The 27,890-nt window shown below is 45.0% G+C and overlaps 1 protein-coding gene across 1 annotated transcript in view; it reads left to right on the top strand.

The window, feature by feature from the left end:
• LOC138285079 (contactin-associated protein-like 5) overlaps positions 1-27,890 on the top strand; it is a 2,160,239-nt gene that overhangs the window by 1,213,815 nt on the left and 918,534 nt on the right. The window contains exon 8 of the mRNA XM_069224597.1: positions 20,509-20,773. Coding sequence (XP_069080698.1) covers positions 20,509-20,773 — 265 coding nt within the window. The remainder of the gene's footprint in view (positions 1-20,508; positions 20,774-27,890) is intronic.

The raw sequence follows: 27,890 nt of genomic DNA, 5'->3' as shown, positions 1-27,890 counted from the left end.
CAATAAGGGCAGCAAATTGCAGTGGTGCGTGGCGCGCTTTATAGCGCCTGCGATGTCGGTCTGGCCCCAGGCAGCAGGAAGTGAGCAAGAATCCTGGGACTAGAAGTCCCACCAGAAATGGCACAATAAGGGCAGCAAGTTGCAGCGGTGCGCGGCACGCTTTATAGCAACTGCAATGTCGGTCCGGCCCCAGGCAGCAGGAAATGAGCAAGAATCCTGGGACTAGAAGTCCCACCAGGAATGGCTCAATAAGGGCCGCAATATGCAGCGGTGCGCTTTATAGAGCCCGCGATATTGGTCCGGCCCCAGGCAGAAGGAAATGAGCAAGAATTCTGGGACTAGAAGTCCCACCTGGAATGGCACAATAAGGGCAGCCCTGAGATATATTACACATGTTTATACATGTTAACATTGCAGTCCAGAGTTTCGTTGAGCCATGTCCGACAATTACTTAGGGCCATATATACCAAGCTATTTATAATTTTCGCAAACGGCCTTGTTTTCTTAATTTTTGTACTTATGCCTTGACAAATATTCATTAAAATGCACAACCCAAATTTCGACAATCTGCTATCACATTGCACAATCACAAAACAGGGTTTCCTAGCGGCATTTAGGAATGGGCATTCCTATCCTTTTATCGAGTCGCAGGCCGCTGATTGTTTTTTTCTTGGGCACAAATGCTTGCACTTAGCAATTGCAGTTACCATCCGTTTCAAGTAGGTGGTAACCCATTTGCAAAAGGGGGGAGTTCCCCATGGAATCCCTTCCCCTTTGTGAATGCATGGCCAAAAATTGAGTCTGAGCAGGAAGTTGTGCTCTCAAAAATATTTTTCAATCCTTAAGTAGGTTTTTGAAATACTTTATGTTTACCCCTGCTGAAATGAAATAAGGCTTCAAATAAACAAATATTTACAACCCTATTTGAAAGCAGTCACAGACATGGTGGTCTGCTGAGCCCAGCAGGCCAGCATCCCTTTCATTGCCGTCATTTCCAAGGGGTTTGCAAAATGAGACCTACCTCATCATTATTCATGAGGAAAGTCATTTGCTACATAATTTTTAAATTGCCAACCGTGTCATTGAGAGTGTTTTACCTCAGATCATCCAACTTGCTAATTGCTAGTTGCTAAGTCTTGCAATGTGTCTCACAAAAACTGATCTTGCTACATATGGCCCTGAATAACACATTTCTGGTGCAATGACACCTGTGCCCAAGCATTATGTAAATGATGATCAGCTAAGACACTGTCAGCATACCATATTTCACTGTTTTGGGACAGCAAAGTGGGCTATACATGTTTAGCGCTACATCGTCATCATTACACACACATGATCCCTGCCATCATGTTGGCATAGGGGGCATTTATGGCTTAGGGGACACTGCCAATGGGGCATTTGTTACATACAACTGTGCCACATCTTTTATGGACCACTGAATACGCAATAATTGCTGACTGAAAATGTACCCATATGTCCATCACTGAGTTAATCATGGTCCCTTGATGTACAAGTCACAATACCTGAGTCACTTGTATTGCAGTGCACCAGGGAAGTGCCATTGCAGTTGTCACCCAATTACAAATCACGACATGGAGTACCATATGAAATGGATTAGCCACAAATCTTTGTAGTCAGGTTTTACACCACCTGATCATTAGGCCCAGTGCATGTGTGCATATGTGTGTCTATCACTCACTGGAGTGTCAGTGTCAATGCAAGTTTGCAGTGGCATGTTTGTGGGAGTGTCTTCATGCAGGATTGGCAGCTCACTCATATAAAATGTCACACACTGTGATGTGTTGTTCACACATTTGTACACTGATCAGACATGGGACATATATTTCCTTTCCATGTCTTACAGGTGGACTGGCCCCCTGTACCATAGGGGAAGTGGCTCGATTTGAGGACCCAGACGTATCCAGTGAGTGTGAAAATGTCTGTCCTGTGCAGTGATTGCAGCTGTTGTGTGAGTGACTCTTGTGTGTTACACTCATTGCAAGATATAATGAGCTGGCACGTGATCTGATATACTACGTGACTGGAGGTTGACATAGTGTTCCATGCAAGGGTTAGACATTCACAGGCAGAGAGTCATATCTTGGGAGTCTTGTGCTGCGCAATATGGCAGCAGCATGTGAACAAGGTGATAAGTAGCCACATGTAGGCCCACATTTGATTTGGAAATGCTCCAGTATCAGAATATTGTCAGCAAGTCACATCCTCATTTACACAAGACAGTGATGCATCAGTTTTCCACAAAGAATTGCGCATCCCTGTATTGTAATGTACATTTAGGACTGTATGGGTAACTGTCCCCTAGCATCTAACCCCATATATTGTACTCCATTTATGTAACACTTATGTGGTATGTTATAGGCTTGCATGCAGGTCAAGGTCACACGTGTGCTGGCATCAATGTGGGTGATTGTGGAAATGTGTTGGCAGATAAGATGTTGGTGGTTGTCCACAAATGGAAACATGAATGTAGATGTGATTGACTAATGGATACCCCACTCCTAGATGGCAGGCCTCCTCATATGTGTTCCACTCACAAAATCCATGTACAGGTGGACATGGCTTCGTGGTTGTCCTTGACAGTTGTGATGATGTATTGCATGCCCACCCCCCCGAGGCACGGGGTAGGGGGAAAACATAAATGTACTTGCTGCATTTGCATTGTGACACATTGCACTACATAAATGCACACATCAGTTTATTTGGTACACACCCTGTTGTGCTTTGCTATGCTGTTAAATACTTGATGGTTAGGCTGCATTGCCATGTCATTCCTCAGGGACACTGTATCATCTGTACTGTGAGTTGGACTGCATCTGCAATTTGAGGGAGAGTGTTAGATTATCATCTGTTCATGCATCACACAATGATGACACTAATGGTTGCCTGTCTCATTTTTACAGCTGCCAACATAAATGCCGCTGAGATAAGGAAATTCCAGAGGCGAGCAGTGAGGTACAGGCATATCTTGGATGTGGGGTCTGGGTTCAGAATGATGGCAAGACGCTATCTTAGAGAGAAAGCCACAGGAGCATGACAGGCTTTCAGCCAAGGGGGGCTGACATTGGCCACAACAGGTGTAGCCACCACCTGACTGCAGCCAGTGGCACAGTGGCCACCAGTACATCAGCTCCACCTGCAACAGGCACAACACCTGCTGCACCTTCAATTACAGCTCCCCTGACCACGGCACCTGCAGGAGCTACTATGTCAGGGACACAGACCACCACAGTAGCTGCTTTGGACATGGCTGCAATAACACATCTACATAGGGACATGAGAAAAGTCCTAAAGAAGATTGACACTCTCCAGTGGGATGAGGACAGGAATAGCCGAAGGCTAAAGTCAATTAAAAAACTCTGTAGAGGGCAAACCTCTGAACTCCTGCTTTACCTTACCCCTAATTCCATCCCCTCCCTCCTCTTTCCTTATCCAGTTTTTTAGGGGGTTTAGTGATAGGTTAGAGTAGGCTAGTAGTTTAGATAGGATAAGTAGGTTGGAGAGTGGTGGGGGGTTCATATTATTACGTGTTAGTTTGTGGATGGGGGTAATGTTGGGGCTTTTGTGTATTCCAATAAAAAAATTACAAAAATGTGTATATTTGTTTAGTATTAGTTTTGGTTAGTATATGTTGTCCTACATGTGTCCCATCATATAAGGGGGTGGGGGTAAATGTTTAGAGTGTTTAGTTAAATGTGGTAAGTAAGTTTAGCATAGTGTAGTTAGGGCCAGTTGTGGGTAATGTCTAGGTAGGATAGGTTAGGTTAGTATAGGTGTGTCACATAGTTTTAAGTTCTCTTTTATACATATTTATTCAAGTTTTAGGTACTCATTCATGGCATGTGTCATATGCTTGGGGATCTGGGTCTTTGTATGAGTGTACAGTGCTAATTTTCTGTTGGCCTGTGTATTCCATCCTGCATCCACATCCCACTCTTGACATGTTAATTCCCACTTCCAACTGAGCTGTTACATTGGCAGCTACAACAAAGCTAAATCTCTATGCATCTGCCATCCATTGTATCCACCACTCAAGGTGACTATGGTGCCCATGTATTAGAATCTTGGGCACTGTTGGGCGTCTGCCTGCAGCCTGATGTTCATGTGAACACTGCTAAACTGAGTGGTGCCAATTTCTAATGAGGTCAAGTACACAAACTTCATGCCTGGGTGTTTTAATTGTACTACCAGCTGACGTTATTGGCCAAACACTCTTACACAGCCATTCTTGCTGTATGTTCTGGGTGTAGCATGTATGTTTTGAGGCAAATGTCACATACATAATGACTGTCTTGTAGGGGATGTGACCAGCATTGAGTTTCATCTTGTAGATACCTTGGGCCTGAAATATACTATTTTTACACTGCATCTGCCTCATTTTGTAATGCAACAGCAGCGCAAACTTACAAACTACAATGATATTTTGTAAGTTTGTGCTGCTTTTACTTCAGAAATTAGACACATGCAGCACAGAAGATTCAGAAGTCCTGGCCCTTATGCGTAAATATCTGCCCACATCATTTCTGTACTCTGTTATGGACACTCTGTGACCAATGACATGTTACATGCATCAAAAATCTCCTGCAAAATAGATGTTTCACATTACACTGAGACAAAGTGGTTTTGTAGGTGCTGTTTATTTTAGAGTGCTGTAGTGCAATATTTACATAATCCAGGTTTGTGAGCCCATTAGTATAAAGTTTTCTATTGTGAGGCAACACAAGTGCAAGGTTGAGGGACATGTCATTGGACATGCTGAAATGAAGTGTCATTCAGTGCAGAGGAAAATTAATTGCCATTTGGGTAGTGAGGGACAATTGCAGTCCATATTGGTAAGGTTAACAGTGTGTGGGTGAAGAATGCATGTCACCAAATGTAGCAACACTGGCATGTTGTCAAACACAGGACAAAGGAAAAACAGCGCCCATGTGACATGGGCTTGTGCTACCGGGTACTCCTACAGGTGAAGTTAATCTGTTCCACATATTCATCCTCTGATATGTGTGTCGTCTCCTCTGCCCTTGATCATGGTGGTGGTGGTGGGGTTGAGGGGGCAACACACACAGTGGTTGAAGAAGTGGACTTCAAATTCCCAGCAGCTGCCATCTGTGGAGCTGGATATGACATAACTGCAGCAAGGAGGAGCTGCTGATTATTGAGTATGGCAGCAACATCCCAGTGGTAGGCAGCCATGTCTGCCCTGAGGGAGTCCAGCTTGTTGTCATGCATGCAGCTGCAAGATTGGGAGGGCAGGTGTTGTTGCAACTCCCTCACATCAGTGGTGAGGTCCCTCACACACTGTTGGACTCCTGACAGTTGTGATTGGGTGACTTGTATGGCTGCTGACTGTTCTGCAGATATCATGATGCACTTGCGCATCTCCTCAAGGCTGGCTGCCATAGTTTGCATCCCCACTGCACCTCCTTACCCAGCCCCCACTGTACTCCCACAACTGTCCTCCTAAGAGTGGTCCCAGTGTCATCAGAGTCCTCAGCTGTGTTTGAGCTAGCAGGTCATACAACTGGGGTGGGGGGCGGGTACTCTGGGATGGCTGCTACATGTGTGCTCCTCCTTGCGACCGGAGGTGGTGTCTGGAGGGTTCCCAGGACATCTTGGAGGGTTTCCTGGCTGATGGTTGTCAGCTGGTCATCCATGTCATCAGGGTAGTCCAGGACAGACAGATCCACAGGAGAGCCATTGTCCTGTGCAATGACATATTGTACAATTAGTGTGTCTGTGTTGTGGCAGTTGTAATGTGATGTCACTGACTTCCTATTGGTGGTACGTTGCAATCTGGGTTCCCATTCATTGTTCCTGTCATTACTGTTTGCAGTCTCTCAGCCTATGCCCCACTTGCATGTCACATGTAGTGTGGGCAGTTGGGGGATTTGTCTGCGTCACATCTTCTAGGTGGGGTTTCTGTCCAAATTGTGGCTTGCCACCTTCTTGTCATAATCAACCCTTCCTCTGCTACCATTATCATGGTGAGGCCTTGCAATGATTGTTGGTCTGCTGATGCCACATGCACCACACATAAAAATGTGGCCCTGTCCCTGTCTATCATTTTTCACATACACCTAGCACCATACCATGTAATGCATTTCCATGAAACAATACAGGAGCACCATTGGTAGTTTCTCATGTTGATGTTTGCGTACATGTGCTACATTGTATTGAACTGATGGGCTATGGCAGAGTTTCATTTCCTCTTATGACTGTGCGGGTGTGTTTTCTTAGCTACACACATATGTCCTCCCCGTCAATGCAGTTGTCTAAGCATTATGACACCTAAGATGTTGCATGGTGGCATTGCAGCCATTGTGACACAGGCACAGGGGTACACCCTGGAATGGGCAGCATGGGTATGAGATTGCTGCTGTGTACTTCATAATGTATGTAACAGTGCCTGATGTTTATTGAGTCTATGGACATGAGCAGTTGACAGGAGTTGCACTTGGATAGGGATTGATGGGGATTGATCTCATAGTCATACTGATCCCTCATTTTGGGTGTATTTGTGCCATGGGCACCTAACTGCCAGTTCCTATTTGACCAGCACACACAGCACAGGTAGTAGTGGCAAGTGTTGTCAATGGTAAATGCCGCTTGATCCAATGGCCTGAGACTGGGCATTGTCCCCTAGCTTACATTCTGACAATACCAAATGTCCTGTGACAGCAGCCCAGTTTTACGTTCTTCCCCACCCTTCTGGTGTGCTGCAGCCTTGGCATGTCGGTGTACCCCATGCAAAGGCTGTTGGTGTTGTGTTGTGCTGTGCCCCTTGATGCCCCTGCACAGCTCATGCACCTTGCATTGTCAGTGCAGGGAGTCCATTGCCATGCCACTTTGCCCTTACCACTGCCTGATTTTCAGGTCTGACAGTGATTGTTTAGTAGGTATGTGCCTCCCCCTTCTTACACTTGACATTTAGGCATTTTTTCCCCATGCAACTTACCCTGTGTTTTTTCCTGGTAGTCTGCACTGTCCTGTCCTGTGATTCCTGTGGCGATCTCCTCCGGGATGACGGCTGCAACCATCTCGTCCAGGTCTTCTTGCGATGCTAGACTTCCAGTTCCGGTCTGCCGTGCTGCCTTCTTATTCCTTGCCATTTTCTCCTTTGTCCTGCTCTTGCAGTCATGCCAGCTTTTCTTACACTCAGTGAAAGTTTCCTGACCTCTGCCACACTGTTAAACTTGTCCACAATTTGTTGCCAAATTGCCTCTCTACTCCCAATTGGCAATTGAGAGGTGATGAATAATTGATGTTGGTGCTCTGTCACCTCTCTGACCAGTATTTCATGCTCCTCTGCTCTGAAGCGACACTTCCTCTTCTTATTGTCTTTCCTCTGGTTCTTGTCTGTGTCTTCCTGGCTGGTTCCTGGTTAAATGAGGTCTCCCTGGGGTCTCTCCTGGCTTCTGGGACCCATTTTGGGGCTCCTTAGCATTGTTTAATGCGTTTGTGTCACTTTTTGACGTTATTGTGGTGAAAAATGGTGCATATCTGTTTTGCGATGTTTTTCCATGTTGCAAACAGGATTAGAGTCATTTTTCCTCCATTAACGTCATTTTGCCATACGGCAAGGCGCAATGGTTAGCTTCAGAAAAAATTACTCTAACCTGTTCTTTGCGCCACAGTGCGTCAAAGTATAAATTTGACGCACAGGTGGCGTTAAGAAATTGCGTTAACCAGAACTAAATTTTTGGCCACAAAACTGCATTAGCGCAGTTTTGCGTCAAAAAGTTTAAATCTGGGCCTAAGTATGCAAAAGGATACTGTCTCATTGTTTCATGACTTTGAGCTGAGTTGATAGTCAGCGGAGCCATTTGAGAGTGACTGGTTTGTGAGTCATTTGTAGCAAGGAAATACAGAAGACGTTTGCGACAACTGGGTCACTTGAAATACTAAATTAAATTCTCAATAATAATCATATATTTCCTCTATTCTTACTGATGCTGGGCGAGACATTGACATATTTTCGGTGAAGGGGAAGATCCAGGATTCTATTTAGCACAGTGACATATATTGATGACAAAGACAGGATGCCTAAAACATCCCTGTTAAGGAAAGAATGGACTTCCACCATAAATTAAAGTGTGACTGACCTACCACTGGGAGATAAGTAAGATCTCATTTTGAATAAAAGTGTTTAAAAGGGTCAGAACGGCCAGATAAAATATGCGTTTGTTACTATCTGGGGTAAACTCCTTCTTCTGTGCTTCAGGAAGTTGTTCATCAGAGTGCCTCCTTCACAAACATCAGCTTTGGATTGTTACTTTGTTCCAGTAAGTATGTTTATCGTTGCAAAGAAGCTCACTGACAAAATAGTTTTTTTTTTTAATGTATTAAGTCACTATCATCAGTGGAATTGGAACTTTGAGTATTATATGTTGGCTTCCACTACCAAACCAGTGTGACTTTACAGCTCTGTACAACATAACATAATATAAGATAGCAGGGATACAGGTATGCACGGGGATGGGGAGAATCCAGTCATTACACAAGTTAGACCCTGAGAGTCCATTAAGAAATGAGGAATCACTAGGACAATCAGTAATTCTGGGTCTGATTCTCCCAGAAATGTATCATTATAAGACAAACTTTCATCCAGAGATTTTGGCTGTTTTTAGCAGCTGAAGTCTCTGGGTCCGAGTTAAGAGATCCACAGTGTTCACGCAGATCCCATAATTCAAGGAGGCCAGTAACAACTTCTGCTCCCATGGGAATTGAAAGGCCTCTCATAAAGAGGGCCTTAGAAGTGAGCAGGAGAGCCTACAGTCTAGCCTGTTGATAGAAGAACAATCACTCAAGCGAAGACCTCAAAACGACAAACTAATTATATGGTTAGAAAGAACTGTGGGCTCTGATGCTAAGCTGATCAGAAATACCAGACAGTAATAATGTCTTGGGGGAAATCCAACACCACACCATTCAGTTTTACCCCTGAACAATTTTACTAGCAGAGTTCAGCTACATGGAATTCCACAGAGTGCCTAAAATACTAGGCGAGATCCACCTCACTCCGCGAGCAGGTGAATTGTGCTCAGCCACCAGTTCATGCTGATTGGTGCGAGTAGTGCAAAGCAAGTGCGAATGGCACCATGTGTTCGTTGGCTCAAGCCGCCATTTTGTTTTACCTGTTCTGTGAATGGTGCTGGTCCAATAATAAATCTATCCTAAATCTTTGCAATCCTCTCCCATCCCACTTATCCACCCATGTTTTACATTTACTATATTAATTTGTGTACTTGTGTTGGAGTATTTTGCGTTTTTGTGTCTTGTTTGTATTTTTCTGTGACTTTTTGTACTTTTTATGGTTTTCCCTTTACTTTCTCTTTTAACAACATACAGATGCAACTCTTTACTTTGTGTGCCTCTATTCTAAGGGAGACATATGGCAGTCAGGGAGGTGCATGGGAAAATGAAAGGATCCCTAAAAATGAAGGCTTGTGTGTGCCTATGGCAGGCAGGGGGTCGAGGAGGAAATGGAATAATACCTAAAAGAATAAATGCTGTTGTATGGCTGTGCGCCTATGGCAGTCAGGGAGTTACTGGATGGAGGCAAAATGCAAAAAAAAAAGAAATAAAACAATACAATAAAAAAATTAAAAAATGTACATAAAAATAAAGAATTAACATAAAAAATGTAAAGACAAAAATTTCAATTAAAAATGAATTAAGAAAATATAAAATAAATAATTGCATGTGTGTACTATGTGAGTATGAGAAACCCAATGGGCGGCAAGTATGCATGTTGTATAAATTACTGTTCATCATAGTCATTCATAAGCTACATATACTAAAATGATCCTGAAGCATATTATCAAACTGATATCAGAGAAAAGAAAAATTAACAAAAACAAAAAGCTATAGCCCTCTCCTATATATGTCTATAGAAAATGACTTTGAAAACTGGAATAAATTGCTAGTGAGCCCATGGCAAGATAGCCACACCATATTGTAGCTTCGCTGGCCGTGAGCTCATAATCCATTCAACATCCTGCAATTCAACTACAGAATCAGAGAAAAATGGGCCGCAGGGGTTGGTCAGGAGTGACTGCAGGCGTGACGAGTAAAATGTAGGAGAATAAAAAGCAAGGAGTTGCATAAATCCTGGTGAAAAATACTGCACCTGCAGAACCACACACAACACAATAGCGATTGCTGTATGTTAATTACAAGCCCTTGAATATTGTAGGTGAGAGCACCTAGCGATATGAGCTCATAGCAGTAATATCGCTGAAACAGGGGATGGCTGGGCAAAGTTTGCAAGCCATGGCATACTGCTGAGCACGGTGTTGAAAATCTGAATGAGCTCCTGTAATGGGTGTGGGTGCATCAGATCTCCTGTGAGAGGTGTGGGTGCATCAGAACAGGAAAGGGTGGTATGAAATGGAAAAAACACACCGGAATATGAGCCAGCCCATATCAGGGAAGCAGGACCAGCAAGGGTGCCTGTTGAGGATGAACCAGCTGCTTGCCTGCAAGGGACCCCAGGGGAGATGTGACAGTGAAACATTCAGGCAAGCTAGGGACAAACCATTCAGGCCTGGAACACAGTGTGTACCTCCTGGTGACAGAAGCCTGCTGACATCTGGAGGGATCCAACCGAAGCAGGAGACAGACCGATCTGCGAGACGGCGATGACCTGCCACATGAATAGAGTCCCAACAGCCACGCCTCTGAGCTGAAGAGGGACCTGTGCTGCTCATTGTGATCCACATGGACAGCTACTGAAGCATTTAAGTGGTGCCAATAAGCATAAACCTGCTCCAGTCCCTACCACAAACAAATAATCCAAGCCACACAACTCAGCACTGACCATGCACCACCGCTCCACAACCGGCAAACTATTCAGGGCCTTACAACAGTAAATCTATGCCTTGTCTCATAAGTGAATAAGCATCCAGCAGAGGTAAAACAGGTGATACACTCTAGGCTAGGACCTAAGCGATATCCTGGCACATCGACCAGTGACTTGTTAAAAGTTCAGATAGGGTGAGTGCTGAGCACCTCTCATACAGGGGGAGTAGATATGTGGCTGGAAGGCCAGAGTCAACGTGCAGAAACTGTGAAGGGAGGTGAGGTTTTGTTGTGACCATCTGGGGAGATGGCTTAATACCCTGGCACTTTGATCTTGCTGTAATGGAACAGCTGTGGCGCACCAAGTAAGAACCATGGGATACTGCCTGGCCAGCCAAATCAGTGATCCTAGGAAACAGGCGACCACAAATCTAACATGTCACTAACTGTCCCTGCCAGACCATCAGAGCAAAGTCAATCAGGACAAAAGCAAGTCACATTACTTTGAAGACTACTGCCAAATCCAATGGCCCCAAATGGGAAAAAAGATACAACCCAGTCCAAACCCACATTTGAGAATAGAAAGATAGCAAGGAACTCACCAGAGACAGAGCTGGAAGCAGACATGAACAACTTCATCCCTGGGACTGGTCCCTTGAAAGCACCCTCCTGATGTAGCAGAGTTTGCAGTCGATAGACAGTAGAAAAGATCATCTAAATTTAAGGATGGACCACCTAGCCACTAAGCTTGACCAACATGAAAACAGACTGACAGAAGCAGAACAAAGACTGTCCAAGACTGAAGACACTGTGAAAACTATAAACAATAAGTGCTTCAATATGGAAAAAGTAATTGCAGCGAACACAGCTAAAAATTAAGACTTGGAGGCCCATTCTAGACACAACAACCTATATATAACAGGGATTCTAGAGTCAGCAAATATGGCGAAAAAGGAGGTGTTCATTGAAAGCATGCTATCTGACAACTTCTGCACCGATGTCGTGTCACAAATCCTTGTGGTTGAGCAAGCCCACAGGTCCTGGAACCCATGCCCACCCCCAGGGGCCCCACCATGGCCGATAATAGCCAAGCTCCTAAACCTAACGGACCACAACATGGTGTTACCCCGGGCACGGGACAAAAAGAGACAATAGCTATCAAGGAAACACAGTATCATTTTTTCAGGACTTCACATTGACTGTGCAGGCTGCACAGAAAGATTTTATACCTGTGAAGTAAAAACTACAAACTGTGGAGATAACCTACACTATGCTGTAGCCAGCAAGGCTAAGAATTGAACACCTAGGCAAATCGAAAGTATTCCAAATGCCCCAAGCTGTGATGGACTGTGTTAACAAACTTTCCCACATTGAAGTGGTTGGCAGCTCTTAGACAACGTGGACGCAGAAAATTAGAAGAGATCTGAATGTGAAACTAGAGATAGTAATCCCCACACACACTCCTACACCACAATACACAGAGCGATTCAAGGCCTTTGCTTTGTTAGACCCGATATACAGAGGAACCGTTCAGAAAGAATAAGTGGAATAATTTGACTCAGCAGCAGGCCAGAAACCTTATGGAAGGCCTTTAAAACAAAGATACATGAAATCTGTATCAGAACCAATGCTGGGATACTCAAGGATATCCACACTCAGCTACAAAATTTAGAATAGCACTACAAAAACTAGAGACAGAATATGAACATAAGCCCCGGCCTGACATCCTAGCCAACATTGGAGAACATATCACCAGGGGCCTAAAACTAGGGGTGCCTTACATGTGTAACAATCATTTTCAATGCAACGGGTCTCGCATTTGCTCGAGTTAGAGCTATTAGCGTTGTAAAAAAAAAAAAAAACGCAGCGCGATCACACTATGTAAAATGCAGCGCGATCACGATGCGTGGAAAATAAACAGATAAAGTAGCCCGGACACCATGCTGAAAACATTGAACCTCGTAGTTTCCCGGTGCTGTGTAGGTGGGCTAAACATCGGAAAAGGCATGACGTATGCATGCCTTTCACAAATGAAAACAAGCGGATTTTAAAAGGCAAGCCGACGAACTAATGTGAGTGACTGACGTGACATGGGCGTGGTTGGAAGCCCAAAGAGAGATTACAGAATGGGACGGAGCACTTTGTGCTCGCCCATAAAAAGGAAGGGTTTTTGCCAGGTTGAATTGGCAGTTTAAAACTGCACACACAGACACTGCAGTGGCAGGTCTGAGCCATGTTTACAGAGCTACTCATGTGGGTGGCACAATCAGTGCTGCAGGCCCACTAGCTGCATTTGATTTACAGGCCCTAGGCACCTCTAGTGCACTTTACTAGGGATGTACTAGTAAATCAAATATGCCAATCATCGAAAAGCCAAGTACACATAAAATTTACACAGGGAATACTTGCACTTTAGCTCTGGTCAGCAGTAGTTAAGTCCCCAGAGTACCAAAACCAGCAAAAACGAATTCCAGCACACAGTCAATACATGTGAAGCAGAGGCAAAAAAGACAGGGGAGCCCGCGCCAAGGCTGCCAGGCGTAACAGGAACTATGTGCTCAAGCAGCAGACATCAAAGCATTTCTAGAAGACAAAGCCCTAGCATGGTTATAAGCGGGACAAAGAGAATATGTGTTTCAACCCATTGAGTTGGAAGATGTGCGCGAGGCCATATGTACACTGCCAAATGGGAATGCACCAGGCCCAGACAGGTTGACCAGAGAATTCTATTAACAATGCATAGACTTGAGTGCACCCCACCTACACGCAATGTATGTGCAGGCCTATATTAAGCAGTGCCTCCCACCAACACTCTGCAAAGCTCTCAAGCCAGACCGAGAGCTGGGAATCATATCGACTTCTCTCATGAATCAATATTGATGCAAAAATCCTGCCAAAGATCCTTTCTAGTAGACTCCAGCCCTAGCTGCCAAATGTGGTGCTACTAGATCAGTCGGGCTTTGTACCAATACATTCTACCACACACAATCTACGGACAATATTTGCACTCTAGTGTCAGATGGACCCTGATCTTGAGGCTGCAACAGTACTATTTGATGCTGCCAAAGCCTTCAAGGCTATAAAATGGAACTACGTGTTTACAATTCTAAGACAATTAGAAATTCCTTAAAGTTTTGTAAAGTGGGTGCTATGCACCAACCCAATGGCAATAATCCGAACCAATGAGCACACATCAATGGCACTCCAAATACAGCAAGTTTCAATCAGTCTCTAATACTCTTTATGCTAGCTGTGGAGCCGCTTGCCTGTGTGATATGTCAACACCATGCAGACAGAGCACTCAGATTCAGACATCACCCTATCGGAGTATTGCTATACGCAGGCGACATGCTCATCTATGTAAGACACCCCACAATGCACCTGTCACATATACTGAGGGAATATGTCTGGTTCGAAAGGCTCTCTCGCTTCAGCATAAACTGGGACAAATCAATGATAATTCCACTGACGCCATGCCTGAAGCCATGCAACCTAGAATATCCACTAGAATGGCGCGCAGGCTCTGTGAAATATTTGGGAGGGTGGATTCACAGAGATCCAACTGATGTGATCAGAGACAACAATGGCAAGGCAAATCAGAAATTAGAGGACCAAGTAGATAGGTGGATCAAGATGCCACTGTCCCTGGCAGATTGGGTGGCAATAATGAAAATTATAGTATTGCTACGCTTCTGCTACCTATTTAGTAATATTCCTATAGAGTTACAGCAGTGCTTTTTCAAAATACTGTGAACAAATTTGATATGGCTGGATTCGGCTGGCAAACAACCTCTAATTGTAGGGAAGGTACCAACACTGCGATATGCACAGGGCGGCTTTGGAGCACCTGGTATGTATCTATATTACCTATGTGCTCAAGCACAGTTTACACACTACTGGTATCCCCCTCATGCCTACACACCCCACATAGTGGTTGAGGAAGAAGATGCACATTCCACTCCACTCAGATATATCCTTCTTCATTGGCACAGAGTCGTACCACACGCAGAAATAAATATAGTAAAGTGTATAACAGTGGCGTGGAATGCATTGGGCACGACAACGCACATACTTCCATACATGCCTCTGCGTTCCTGCTAGGACACCACCTCCCCCTTACAGTGATGCAGGAAGTGGAGAATCTCACTCTCCTCAAACAAGTAGGAATTACAATAATTGAGTGACATACTCAGAAGGGAAATTTCTGGAATTCAATGACTTGACATTTCTACATAACTTGACACCTATCATCACATGTGCATACTACCGCCTTCGGTCAGCAACTAGTGCCATCTTCCCCTCATTCACAGAGGAACCTCCTACACTGTACACTCTACAGTCACTGATCACTAGCCCAACACCAAAAAATGTGGTAACTAAATAATCCAATGCTACACAGGAAGATAGTTCAACATGTATGGATAAGGTGCTAGAGTGATGGAATACTGCACAAGACACACCCCTGTTACAGGAGGAGTAGGGATTTTGCTATACACTGACTGGGCTTCTAACCCCAAACTGCAACCTATGCATTATACTCTTCAAGTACTTACACCAAATATATTATACACCTGTGAAACTATATTGATACAGGCTGAGGGAGGACAAACACTGTGGATACCCATGTCTAGCATACATGCAATATGTATCAAAGATGGAGATTCAGTTTTTTTTTTTGAAGCTGAAAAGCAATAATTAAAAGGGAAAAATAAATCTGTAAAAAATAAAGGGTGATTGCACAAAATGACAGTCAGCTACATGGTCAAGCAACAGCAGTGAACAAGGAGGCATGGAGAACAAAGAACACCTTGCTGGCTACACAAAATAGCCTTGGCCACATGATAAAGCCAACAACAGCAATCAACAAGGCATGGAGAACAAAGAACAAATGCAAGTCAATGGCAAAAGCACACTGACTAGTTGCACAAATTGCCCACCTGGCTAAACAACAACAGTGAACAAGGAGGCATGGAGAACAAAGAAAACATGCAAGCATATGGCATAAGCACACTGGCTGGCTACACAAAATGGCCACCAGCAACATGTTCGACCAACAGTCATGAAGGCATGGAATACGACGTACACATTCAGGCCTGTGGACACAGACTACACAGAATAGCCCATGGCCACATGGCATATAGGACAAAGACATATGGTGTCCAATGGCAAACACACTTACACCCACACTGACAAGACAAAGGAGGCATGGTAACACTGAAGAAAACACTACCATTATTTCAGTAATGCCAAACGTAAAGATTAACAGAGCTATAAAATTTATACAACAACACACATCCTACTATGGCATCAAATGTTACCCCATGTATACACTTTTTGCAGAAGCAATACACTTGTCATGGTTCCGGGCAGGTCTGTCAGGACTCTGGCATAGCACATCTTGAGCTCACAGAATATCTCCCTATGGAGGTAGTGTACTGAAGCAGAAGAGCAGCTAAAGGCATACACTGGGAAGGGACAGATATGGTAAGGCACAGAAAAAGGATAGTGAAGGCGGAGGATCCTAAGTGTGAACAAACAGGGAACAAACCAGTAATGGATAATCACACTGGGGTTACCACTAAGGTTGTACACAGGTAAGGCTCAGAACTTCCAACAGCAACAAGGAACATCAATGCCTCTGTGCAGATTATTATTACAGATAGTCACCCTGCAAGCCCCATAAAAAGGAGGCAGCAGAAGTTATTCTGTCTCTGGAACCTTAGGGCACAAACAAGGATTGAACTTACATACACAAGACAAGCTCTTGGAGGTCCAGCTGGAGACACAGTGGCAATTCCTGCAAAACAGCAATAGCACACTGTCACAGTTAGGCACTTAAGACTACATATAACACTAGACAAAGGATGGGGCAGGAAATGCCTCCTGGAAACCAGGAGCCAATCCCAGTACAAAGAAAAACACCTACACACAGGTGAGGACTGATAGTACGCTTACCAGACACAATAACCCAAGAGGAAACAGAACAGAAGGAACAGCTAGTAGGCAAAAACAGGAACAGGGAACAGGCTCAAGCTGAAGAAAGCAGGAACAGGACTGGAAAACAGGGAGCAGGCTCTGACTAAAGCAAGCAGGAATAGGGCTGAGAAACAGGAAGCAGGCTCTAGCTGAAGCAAGCAGGAACTGGACTGGGAAACAGAGCAGGTTCAGGCTGAAACAAAGCAGGAACAGGTTGGAACACAGGGAGCTGGAACAAACAGGAACAGGACTGGGAAACAGAGAGCAGATTCAGGCTGAAGCAAAGCAGGAACAGGACTGTAACACAAGCCAACAGGAGGTCTTGTACACAAAGGAAATAAACTCCAATGCACGACGAGGAGCTTCAAGAAATGGCAGTTTATAAGCAGTTCCAGGCAGCTTCAAACCCACAGGCGTGTGCAGTTCCAGTCTCTCACAAGTCCTGGAGGAGAGAATCCAGTACTTAGGAACAACAGGAAACAATGGGCAGCAGATTACAGGTCTTACCGACTACCAGGAAGTGCATTATGGGATCTGAAGTCCATGGGAGCAAATGTAGGTCTTCAATAATATATCATATCAAAAAGGGAAGCAAACAGAAGTCAGAAAAGGTCTCTGGATGAGTATTAACTATGAATCCCAGGCTGAAGGTAGTCCGTTTACAGTGCCCCCTAGAGATGGGACATCAGAGTCGTAACAACACTGCATTTGTTATTTAATCCAGTGCTATCCGAGCCCCAAATTATGTTTTCATTAACAGAACATGTACCACAGAAACAGTTATTTCATGCACCATACACCACAATTAAATTTAAAAATCAAATAAAAGTACAAAGGAATACTGGTGCATATCCTATCAAACAAACAATATCCTTACACAATACTTTTTTGAACTTACGTATGTGATATCATTAAAACAAAAGGGCATGTTTAAGAGCTCCTAGCACCATTCCAATGCCACATTAGTGTCATTTTTGGATGCTAATGTGGCGTTAGAAGACTAAAAATGCTGCACCTCACTTACAATGTGGCACAATGCCTGCACCCCTTTGTTACCCTTCGCGCTGCATTTTGCCTGCACCAGGCAAAGGGAGCATTACCCCATGGGGGAGCAACAAATGGTGCAATGAAATCTAAAAGATTTCCTTGGGCCATTTTTTGGCACCTTTAACACCTGCTGAGAGCAGCACCTGCTCAGAGAAGGAATGAAAAGGAGTGTTAACATCTTTGATGCTAATCCTGCAAAACACCGGAATAGCATCAAAAATTCAGATGCTAGTCCCCTAATTACCGCCATAGTGCACCATATTTTAAATACAGCGCACACATGGTGGCATTAGGGTGGCGCTAAAGAGTGCAAGAAAAGTGGCGCTGAACTGTGTGCAGTGCTATGTTTCTTAAATATGCCCCAAAGTCCCTAAATCCAATAGTAAATATGCAGTTGACAAAGAGAGTGATTATTCCACCTCGAGATCCAAGTGAAAAGTGACTAGGAGATGGGCAGACACTAGGAGGAGCCTGCTGGACAGAGGAGCCTCTGGGGCACTTTCTTCCTGTTGGAAAAAAAAGTGTTATAAAAGGCTTCTCGTGCTAAAAATCATATGTATGGTCTCTTAAAAACCACTTTTTGAGGAGATTAAGCTGCTTCTCGAGTCAAAAATCTGCTCGAGGTGCAGCCACGGGTGTTCGAGCTCACCAGTGGCATGATAGTGGAGACTGTGGCTCGAAACTGTGCAAAGAGGGGCGTAATCTAAAGTGCGCTCGCAAACGTCCTGAGATTATCATGGGGCTTGCCAGCGCATGCCAATAGGAAGTTTGGACGTGCTCATGGAAAAAAGAAATCTGCTGCACACCAGTTTTCAGAATTTAGGGAACTCTGTGTTACTCCGTGTAGTGTGGAGTACCCAAATTCCACAAACTTTGCAAGTGGAGTGAATTTTTCCACTCACCCCTAAATTGTACCCACCTATTCTGAGTTTTCCAGCTCAGAAGAAAGGACAGTGTTATTAAACAGCAATTTAGTACATTTCCCTTATTTTCCCTGGTGCAGTTCCTCCAATTTGTATCTGTTTGTGCCCAACTGCAGATTTACCATTGAATTCAGAATGAAGGTCATGGACTTTCCTTATCTTTAACTGTACTTGCAATTCATGATTCAGATAAACAATTTGGTAGAATAATTTCAGCAGTGTTTAAAAATTGCCTAATCTTACAACAACATATTAAGGTGAGTAAATGTGAAAAAAAGAATAAAGACAATATATCCCTTTATAAATTGGAATAATTATTCATCAATGAATTGCTCTTGTTTTCTCTGCATCAGCTATGAAGGAGGTCAAAGACTTGATAAAAAAATCAAAAATTAGACTAGAGTAATGTACTTTATTTAACAGTTTAGCTAACAATAATCAGTATAAGTTCACAAATGATTACAAGTTGTTACCCAAGACATTAAAATGTTTCCAAAATGTATATAGAAAAGTATGAATTATTGCATTGTCACTGGAATTCATTACAGCATTGCAAGGATTTGTTGCTACAACAAGAACACCTCTGTTAAAAATATTGATATGCAGTTCTCGCTTGTTGCTGACAATTCACAGGTTTTTAGATTTTTTTCATAAAGCCTAATATAAATTCCAGTTTAACTTTGATAACAATATGACCTGGTAAGCCATACCTCTCTAGTGCTTAATTTGTAAAAGAAAGAGTGATGGTGCCTAAAGCTTTGGTCAGAAGCCAGTCGTTGATGCTATTAAATGTTGGAGCCCTAAATACAAAAGCTGGTAGCTTTTAATAAACTATCAGACACTCTACCCCTTTTCTCACACTTGCAGGTTCCTACTTTCTGTTTGTGACCAGTTTGTTGTCTTTTTCTTCCTCCTTCTTTCTGATCTACATGATTTTTCCTTTCTTGCTCTCTGTAATTATCTGATATAGGAAAAATAGGTGCCAGTTTCCAAAAATAAGTGCTGGTTCCCCCACTGGCAACCACCATCTCACTTTAAGCACTGTACATGTATATAAAGTGGTTGATGATGGGAGTGCCTTGCATGTACTTTTATTTGAGCGACAATTCTATGCTATACCGCACACATTTTCTCGGTCATTGCACAGCCAGCTAAACTAGACGTCTGTGGAGGGTTTCTAGCTGGGAAGTGCTGAGCTTCTTCCACCCCCCCCCCTTTAACTGTCTCATGAAGAATCCTGTTACTGCATATCTAGGTAAATAAAATATGGACAAGTGTGGGTGAGGAATAGTGTAAGAGGTGCCTATTTCCTCCGAAGTTCAATACAGGCCAGAAAGGCAGTCTTCCAGCCACAAAACCTGCTGTAATGGCACAGTCCTCTTGAAGAATCCACCTCTATACTGATGGGTCAGTCATTTGTGCTGTACAGATGTAAGCCTCCCCAACACAGCAATCTGAGGAGAGATAAATGTTGGTGAGTGGATTCTGCTGGATGGTCTGCCTTTTATGTCACTATTGTTATATTTCACCAGCAAAAACAGGCTTTAGACTCCCTGGTGTCTTCTGGACGTTAGAATTCTGCACTTAATATGACCTAATCTGAAATGGATCCCATGATTCATTATGACACATTCATTTTAAGTTAACTCACACCAATTTGTGAAATGTATACAAGGTTAATAAAAAGTGACATTATCCCTTGTTTACTCTACCACTAATATTGTGATCATAACATTTTTTTCAGGGTAATGTGACCTTTTCCTGCTCCAAACCACACATTGTTCCAATCACATTTGCGAGCTCCAGCAGCAGCTTTCTGTCATTACCTGGTACTCCCCACATTGACGGGCTATCGGTCAGTTTCCAATTCCGCACATGGAATCAAGATGGTCTTTTGCTGATCACTGAGCTCTCTGAAGATTCTGGAATCCTTCTTCTCTACCTCCATTCAGGAATATTAAATCTTGTAATCAACAAAGTATCAGGCAACTCAGTGGAGATCAGTACAGGTACGGAAACATTAATGCGCCTTTTTCATCAGGTGCAAGATTATTTTTCACAATGTTTGATGTAAAGAAAGGCAATAGATGCAGAAGTATCATTGAGAAACCCAAATATATAATTATATAATATGAGTCGGAGATGTACAAATGAGAATAATATTTTGTTTCTACAGATATTTTGTTCAAACTTTGAATTTTTTATTTATTTCACTGTCCTCAGACAAATAGACTTCTGATAAAATCTAATGGGTCAGCCTGAGATATAAGCAGCATTTAGGGCCTGAGTTAAGATTTGGTGGATGGATACTCCTTCACAAATGTGCTTTATTACAAGTGTCATGGTATATAATATATTTGAAATAAAATTGGTGGAATATCATCATGTTTGTGGAGAGTGGTGAGATCAGCAAAATGTCATTTTACATTTTAAGCAGGGTTTAACTTAAAGTTCGTAACAATCAGGATTTGTATGGCACACTAGTCATCCGTGATGGTATCCATGCACCTGGTCCAGGCTGCTCAGGGTGCTTCTGTGTAAAAGCAAGGTATTGAGTTTCCTTCTAAACTCCTGAAGGGAGGGAGGGGTCCAATAATGAATGGGGAGGCCTTTCTAGGATTTAGCAGTAAAGTAGGAGAACCTCCACTGTTGCTGTGCCAGATACAGGGGGTGTGAGCGAGGGAGAGAGAGGTAAAGTCGAGGAGTTTGGAGGGTAGGTAGAAGCTCAGGAGGTGGTTGATGAGTACTGATCCTTGGTTGTGAAGGGCTATAGAGGTGTTTGTCAGACTCTTGAATTGCTATCTTTTGTAGATGAGGACCCAGTGGGGTTTTCTCAGGTGTGGAGTTATGTGCTTCTGTCTGGGGAGGTCAAGGATGAGTCTTGCAGCTGAGTTCTGAATGGTGTATAGTCTTTTCAGAAGGAGTGATGTGATTCCAATAAATAGAGTGTTGCCATAGTGTAGTTGGCTGGTGATGAGGGTTTGAGTGACAGTTCTTGTGGTGGAGACTGGGAGCCATTTGAAGATCTTTCAAAGCATACAGAGGGTGAGGAAGCAGGCAGTGGAGACTGCATTGACCTGGCTCTTCAAGGTGAATTTGCTGTCTAATATGATGCCGATGTTCTGAGCTTGGTCCGTCGAGGTGGAGGTTCCCGAGTCACTGGGTCATCAGGTGTGGTCCCAAGGTGAGACAGTGTTCCTGAAGATCAGAACTTCTGACTTGTCTGATTTGAGTCTGAGGCAGTTGTCTTGCATCTAGTTGATGACACTGCTCAAACAGAGGTGGAAGTTGGCATTTGTGTGGACGGTTCTTCGGACAGCGAGAGGATGAGCTGGGTGTCTACCGTGTAGGAGATGATGTTCAGTCTGTGGTTTCTGATGATGCTGGCCAAGGGGCTCTGAGGTAAAAGGAGGAAGGAGGACTCTCTGAGATTTTCCAGGGAGGAAGGATGCCATCCATTTGAGAGCCTTGACTTGGATGCCAATCTCATGAAGCCTCTTAATCAGAGTGTGGTGAGAGACAGTGTTGAAAGCTGCTGAGAGATCAAGAGGCATCAGGGCACCCCCCCCAGTTGAGGATGATTCTGATGTTGTTCATGGCTGCAATCAGGGTGGTTTTGGGCCTGTGGTTGGAGCCGAATCTGTATTAGGAAGTGTCCTCAAGATGGTTGCTCTCTAGGTATTTTGTGAGTTGCTGGTTGATGGCTTTTTTGAGGACTTTGGCAGAAAAGGGGAGCAGGGAGATGGGTCTGTAGTTTTTGAGCTCAGAGGAGTCGGTGGTAGGGGTTTGTTATCACCATGTTTCCACTCTCCAGGTAGAAGGCTGAGATGAAGGATGTTGTTGCCGAGGTTGAACATGTGCTGTGGGCAGAGGTCCATGGGAGCTCCAGTGTGGACGGAATGCATTATGTTGGTGGTGATCTACTTGGTGAGCTGGTTTCACATGGTGATCCTATTGATAGCGGTGGTGCATGCGGAGTCCTGAAGACTGAGGGTGGCAGCAGCGGTAGGTTGAGTTCTTTTTTTGTTTTTGTTATCTTTTATTGGAAATTGAAGGATAGTACAGAGTACATTGTGGGACATCACCCATATGCTTCATAACAAAGACTAGCTGCACAGTTAACATATGAGTGAGTTTAACTGAAGGATAATATGAATAATAGGATATGAGATTAGGAGTGATGTAGGGATGGGTAGAAGGGGAGAGGTGGGAAGAAGTATTAGGGACGGAGATAGGTGAGGAGGAAGGGGGGAGAGGGGATGGTAGAGGTGGACAGAGAGAAACGGGGAGGGAGGGAAGGGGGAGGGTTGGGTCAGTGAGCCAGGATAGCTGGAAGAGTATGTTGATGATTTCCTTCGTAGGATGAACTATCATGTGTGCTTATGTATAAGTATGCATATATATAATTATAATAATGTGGGGCACGAGTTCCAGGGTGTTAAGTGTGGAATATCCAGGATATGGGCATGATGGAGGGAACGGAGCGGCAGTTCAGGACATAGTTGTTGCTTTTGTTCGATTGATCAGGAGGAGGGGAGGGGTTAGGGTGTAAGCTCCTAGGGATGTCTTATCACGAGATGTTGGAGGTATGTAGCTCTAATTTATAGATGTATATGCGTGCTATTGTTGGACTAACGAACCATCCAGCAGGAGAGTGATGTCCCGGCGCATTCTGTTAATATCTTTCCTACTGGTTTTGAGATAGCCGAAAGGGGTGAGTGTTCTATGGGTCGGTCGATTGTGTGTAGAGTACAGTATGGGTGATTTCTCTGCTATTGCCTCTCACATATCTCGGGGGTCGCCTCCTCATTGACTGAGAGGAAGAAGGTTCGAGGGATGTCTGGGTGGATGTCCCTGACAGCTTTAACCTCTTGGGAGTGGGTCTAGTAGTTCTGCACTGGTCAGACTGATGTAAGCTGGATAGAAAGAGAAGGATAGAAGGAGAGGAGGGGGGGGGCATTTCGACCTGGGGGGAGTTAAGAAGAACAAGCCTATTGATAAATATTTAAACTTTGTGGGGCCGAGGGGTTCTGTCCGAGATAAGTGGTCTAGGAATCGGAGAAAGAGGGGGTATGCGTCGACGTGGGGAGTAAGAATGGAGGTGAATAAAGACGAGACGTGTGGGACGAGAAGGAAGGAAGAAAAGAGGGGGGACCAAGTTGACATCTGTTGACGGTCCACCAGCTGGGGTGGTACAGGGGGAGGGGTAGGGATGGATGGTAGAGGTTATAGTTGTAAGGGAGGGGAAAGGCTTTTTGTCAATTATGGTCCTATTAGAAAAGGTCTCCAAACTTCTGTAAACAGGGCCGCCTGATCCTGTAGGTTATAGATTACCCGTTCATGAGTAGCGGTTTGGATCATAGCAGTCATCCATTCTGCCGGGGTTGGAGCGGTGCTGCATCTCCAGTGTTGAAGTATACAAATTTTGGCTGTGGCAAGTGCCGTATGTAGTAATCGCTGCTGTGATCGTGGAGGGGGTATGGGTGCATGTGGTGGAGAAGGATAAGTGGCGGCGGGATCAGGTGCGGTATCTGAAGGGTGTCCGCCAAGGTGTGGCGCAGAGCGTCCCATAAGGGTTGTATCGATGGACAGAGGCACAGAATGTGTAATAGGTCGCAGTGAGTATCTGCGCAGCGCCAGCAGTTTGCATGTGGTATAAAACCCTCCCCCAAGAGTTTCATGGGGGACCAGTACCAGTACCAGTTCTGGAGGACTTTAAATAGGCAGAACTTCAGTCGGGCCTCGCGGGTGCCTCTGTCGAGGGCTACCAGTCCTCCTCAGTATAGGTAGTCCCAAGCCGGTCTTGCCACTTAAGGCGTAACCTTTCAAGAAGGGGTTGCGAGTAAAGATGATTTGCTAGCACTTCGTATAAGCCGGCCATTACACCTCTGTGGCGACCCCATGTCTGTAGATAGGCGACAATTGGTGAGGCCTTGACCTCCCATGAGAGGTTCCCAGTACTTTTATGCAGGTAGTGCTTAAGCTGTAGGTATTGCCATTCTTGACTATTATGAATGTCGAACTCCTCTCTTAAGTTGTCAAAAGGTCGGAGCCGATCGGCATCTATGATTTGGGCTATACAGCGGATGCCGGCATTGTTCCATTGGGGCCATCATAGGGTGCTTCCCCCTATTTTAATGCTTTTGTTACCCTCTATAGGGGCTTGGGTGTGTAAGAAGGAATGTACTCCTAGTAGGCGATAAGCCCTACGCCACGCCACGTTTGTTTCCGTAAGGACAGGATTGGGCAGTTGGGGGCGATCAGTATATATCCCTCCTAACCCTTAGCGCTGGTCCCGTAGGAGTTTCTCTGTGGCTACCCACTGCTGTGGGTCCGGGACTCCGGGAAGCATATATGCCAATTGTGATAGCTGTAGGGCTAGTGAATATTGTTCCACTGAGGGGAGTCCTAAACCTCCGCAGGATCGTCGTGCCAGTATTTTTGCCGGCGTCAGCCTCGGGCGTGTGGAGCCCCAAACAAAAGTTCTTATTGAGGCATCTATCATCCAAAGTGAGGGGAGGGGCACATGTAGGGGAAGCATGCCCAGTATGTACGTAAAGCGTGGAGGGTGACCATCCTGACCGCCTCCGTCCTGCCCCAAATGAAAAGGCCCAATAGCGACCATTTTGTGAAGTCCTGTTTCATCTGGGATACAAGGGGATCTAGGTTATCCCTAACCATGTGCTCCAGGCCCCGGTTGACAAGCGTTCCCAAATATTTGAGGCGTGTCGGAGTCCATTTAAATGGGAGACCATGGATTGCGGCTCTCGTCGTTACTCGTGAGAGGGGTAGTGATTCACTCTTGTCCCAGTTTACCCGGTATCCAGATAGGGACGCAAAGCCCTCTATGATTGAGAGCAGCAGTGGTAGGGATCTTTCTAAGTCAGACAGCGTTAGAAAAATATCATCAGCATAGAGATAGATTTTGGAGGTGCTGCCTGTTAAAGGGATACCTTGAATCTGCTGGGAGTTTCATATGGTAGCTGTCAGAGGTTCCATTGCTAACAGGAACAAAGGTGGTGACAAGGGGCAACCCTGTCTCGTACCTCTTCCAATGGGGAACGGGTCCGATAGAAAAACCCGTAGTTAACTTGCGCCATAGGATGGTCGTACAGTAAGCGGACTTTGGAGATAAATTGTTCTCTGAGGACGAAGTGTTTCATAGTAGAGAACAGATAGGGCCATCCAAACTCCTTCTCTGCATCGAGGGACAGGGCCAGGGCTTCCTCTGGCATGTTTAGTTATTCATATAGAGTATGACAGAGAGTGCACATGTGATTTCTGGAGGTGCAGCCCGGTACGAACCCTACCTGGGTATTATGTATCAAGGATGGTATAACTGTACGTAAGCGTGCTGCCAGGACACTAGCCAAGAATGTGACGTCTCCATTCAGGAGAGAGATAGGACGATAGCTACCACAGAGTAGGGGATCTCTACCCAGTTTGGGTAGGACAACAATCGTGGCCTTGTTGGATGGTGCACCTAAGGAGCCCTCTTGGCATGCCTCCGCGAGTGCCTCATGCACAGCAGTGACTACCCCTTTTCCTGCCCACCTATAAAACTCAGCAGGAAAGCCATCCTCACCCGGGGATTTCTGGTAGGGGAGATTCGTAATGGCTCGCACTATTTCTCCCCTGCTTATGTCACCCTCTAGGAGAGCCTGGCCTGCCTCAGAGAGGCAGGGTAGGTTGGACGTGGTGAGAAAGGACTCGATTTGTGCACTACTAGCCGCTGTTTCAGGGGTATAAAGATGTTGATAGAAGGCCGCAAATTCATTTACGATATCTTGTGGACAAGTTAGTACTGCTCCTGAGGGGGGCGTTATGGCCGGGATGGCGGAGGCAGCTTCTCTCTGCCGGAGTTGTGCCGCCAAGAGTCATCCCGCCTTCACACCTTGTTCATAGTGTCGGCCACGTAGTCGTTGCAATGCGTATTCCTCCTGCGAGGTGTAAAGCTCGTTGTGTGCCATTCGGGCTTGTTCGAGGGAGCGGCGTAGTGCGAGAGACAGCTGGACGATGTATTGTCTGGTGAGACTCTGAATGTCGTCTTCGAGGGTTCCTTGGCGGGTAGCCCTGTCCCTATTAGCCAGTGCTGCATCACGCCTCCGCCGCCGCCCAAAGAACCCGTTTGGAGGCCACAGTGCCAGTGTTGTCGGCCATATATGTGGACACATGGGTCCTCAGTTGTTCTTTCCCTTGAGGGGAGCGGTACCTATGCACTGTGAAGCGCCATGGTTTGCGACCAGGGGAAGTGAGGCCCGTTTGGATCAGAAGCAGAATAGGGGAGTGATCTGAAAGTCCGCTATCTAGTATACTGGTGTCTTGGAGTTGGGGAATTACGGTGTGCGACACGAAAAAATAGTTCAAGCGAGATTGGGTGCCGTGGACAGGCGACAGGAAGGTATATTCCTTGTCCTTTGGGTGTATCAGTCTCCAGTAATTGACTAAGCCCGCATCAGTGGTTAGGTCTGTCAGTAGTGCCCTGTCGTGGTTGTTACCTGTATCAATGGGATCCGTCCTGTCTAATATGGCGTCCCTGGCAAGGTTCCAGTCTCCCCTTATGATGTAACGGGTGGTCCCGATTTTGGTCAGGAGGCGGTTTAGTTGCAGGAAGAAGGGTCGCTTAGTACCGGTCGGTGCATAGACTGAGCTCACGCATAGAAAAGTGTCTCCTGCCTTCAGTTTTGCAAATACATATCTTCCCTCTGGATCGGTCCATGTTTTGATGATTTACATAGTAGTATCAATACTCTGCATTTGCGAGGAGTGCCTCCTCCGATCTCTTGGGTTGCTGGGCAGCACCTAAAGGAAACCCTTCCTACCCAGTCCAGACAAAGCTTGCTGGTCTCCGTACTGTCGAGATGTGTCTCCTGAATCAGAGCTATGTCTGCTCTTTTCGATTGGAGATAGGACAATACCTTTTTTCGTTTGATGTAATTCGTCATGGCATGCACATTCCAGGAGAGGATTCGTAATGGGTGTGTTGTGCGAGGGGCAACTCCCAGCATGTTGGATATCGGGGTAAGGTCTCAGCGGTTAAGAGGATAGTGGAGAGGGTTACCTCTATTGTTGGGGCAGGGACCGTATCTTTTGGCAATGTATTGGTTTGCGGGGGATAGCTGGTGG

The sequence above is a fragment of the Pleurodeles waltl genome, chromosome 3_1 (genome assembly GCF_031143425.1).
Source record: "Pleurodeles waltl isolate 20211129_DDA chromosome 3_1, aPleWal1.hap1.20221129, whole genome shotgun sequence".
NCBI classification, from domain to species: domain Eukaryota; kingdom Metazoa; phylum Chordata; class Amphibia; order Caudata; family Salamandridae; genus Pleurodeles; species Pleurodeles waltl.
This window is presented reverse-complemented; position numbering and strand designations above follow the sequence as displayed.